Here is a 1,988-nt window from a genome sequence, read left to right as displayed (position 1 = left end):
TATATAAACTTTATATATCTTTAAGTTAATTATATACACTTAGACTTATTTATATATGTTTAAGTTTTACATATACTTATATTCATAGGTTAATTTTATATAGGTTAATTTCTATCACTCTACATTATATTATAGTCACACATACGTTCAATTTTTGTTCTTCTTTTCTTAAGTGTATTTGATAAAGCTTATAAAAGACAAATGAAAAACCAATCAATGGAAATAGAGTTCATTCTGCTAGGACTGACAGATGACCCACAATTGCAAATTGTGATTTTCGTCTTTCTCTTTCTTAATTACACGTTGAGCCTGATGGGGAACTTAATCATTATCCTCCTCACTCTGCTGGATCCTCGCCTCAAGACACCAATGTATTTCTTTCTCCGTAATTTCTCCTTTTTAGAAATCATATTCACAACAGTATGTATTCCCAGATACTTGAAAACCATCGTGACTAGAGAAAAAACCATCTCATATAATAATTGTGCAGCTCAATTATTTTTTATTCTTTTACTGGGAGTTACAGAGTTTTACCTTCTGGCTGCCATGTCCTATGACCGCTATGCTGCCATCTGTAAACCCTTGCATTACCCAATTATTATGAACAGCAGAGTGTGCTATCAGCTTGTACTTTCCTCTTGGCTAACGGGATTCCTGATCATCTTTCCTCCATTGCTCATGGGACTCCAGCTGGATTTCTGTGCTTCCAAAATAATTGATCACTTTATGTGTGAATCACCTCCTATCCTGCAGATATCCTGCACAGACACACATGTCATAGAATTGATGTCTTTTATCCTTGCTGTGGTGACACTTGCGGTCACATTGGCGTTAGTGATTCTCTCCTACACTTGCATTGTGAAGACCATTATGAAATTCCCTTCTGCACAGCAAAGGACCAAAGCTTTTTCCACCTGTTCTTCCCATATGATTGTTGTCTCCATGACTTATGGGAGCTGCATTTTTGTCTATATTAAACCATCTGCCAAAGAAAGGGTGACTGCATCCAAAGCCGTAGCTTTGCTGTATACCTCAGTTGCCCCTTTACTAAATCCCTTCATTTATACGTTAAGGAACCAGCAGGTGAAAGAAGTCTTTTGGGATATGTTACAAAAGATGTTGTGTTTTTCAAAAAAACAATTGTAATAAATACTACAAATCACCAACTTGCAGTAAAAAAAAAATGTTTCCTTCATTTCTTCTGATCATGTTTTTGTATGTCTTTACTTACGTCATATAGGACAGTCTCTTGAAGAATCTTGCTGCTCAGTCCCACCCTTAGTTTTTATTCCTCCAAATGAAAACACCCTGCTACAATAACTTACTCTTTCAAGTCTGTACTGCAAGCCTTAAATAACATTTCTTTATTGTATATTAGCTTCTAGAAACCATAACTTAAATAAACACGCCTTTTATAAGCATAATTTGCTCTATGAAATTTGTTAATTAATTGAACATACATTGTGTATCTTTCTTATTGCAGACATTTCAAGGGGCTCAATCTTTACCTTTAAGAAGATTGCACTGGTTAAAGGTGACTGACATATAACTCCAGTATTGATATATAGTGTATAATTAGTGTTGTAATGAAGGGGTATTAAAATATCATTGGGCATATTCTGTAGCTTCTAAGTAATTCTGGAGATGTGAGAATGACTTTTAGGGGATAGTGATAATTATATTGAGGCTGAAAGTATATATCAGGAAAGAAGACTATGGTCTAAATATATGCTAATAACACAGAGGTATTAGATAAACACATGCATTTGGAGACTTAGTATATCTCATGCTTAAAACAGGATTTTTGAGATACTCAGCCTGGGTTCAGTAAAGGTTTCCTTACAAATGCAACGTGGAATACTGCATAGAATACATGAAATTTTTGCACCTCAGAATTTCCGTATATAAAGTAGGAGTAATTTAACCCACATCTCATAGTTCCTTAAATATATGCTATTAGAACTCTTTAGCACTCAGTAGAGATTTTG

The 1,988-nt window shown here is 34.5% G+C and overlaps 1 protein-coding gene across 1 annotated transcript; it reads left to right on the top strand.

Annotated features, from left to right (window-relative positions):
• The first annotated feature begins 201 nt into the window (after positions 1-201).
• LOC100466703 (olfactory receptor 6C6) lies at positions 202-1,146 on the top strand. The gene has a single exon (XM_002930681.2). It carries the CDS (start codon positions 202-204, stop codon positions 1,144-1,146), a length of 945 nt encoding a protein of 314 aa, XP_002930727.2.
• The last annotated feature ends 842 nt before the right edge of the window (positions 1,147-1,988 follow it).

Source organism: Ailuropoda melanoleuca, chromosome 16 (assembly GCF_002007445.2).
Source record: "Ailuropoda melanoleuca isolate Jingjing chromosome 16, ASM200744v2, whole genome shotgun sequence".
NCBI classification, from domain to species: domain Eukaryota; kingdom Metazoa; phylum Chordata; class Mammalia; order Carnivora; family Ursidae; genus Ailuropoda; species Ailuropoda melanoleuca.
Note: the sequence above shows the minus strand (reverse complement) of the source record. Positions and strands in the feature narration are given on the sequence as shown.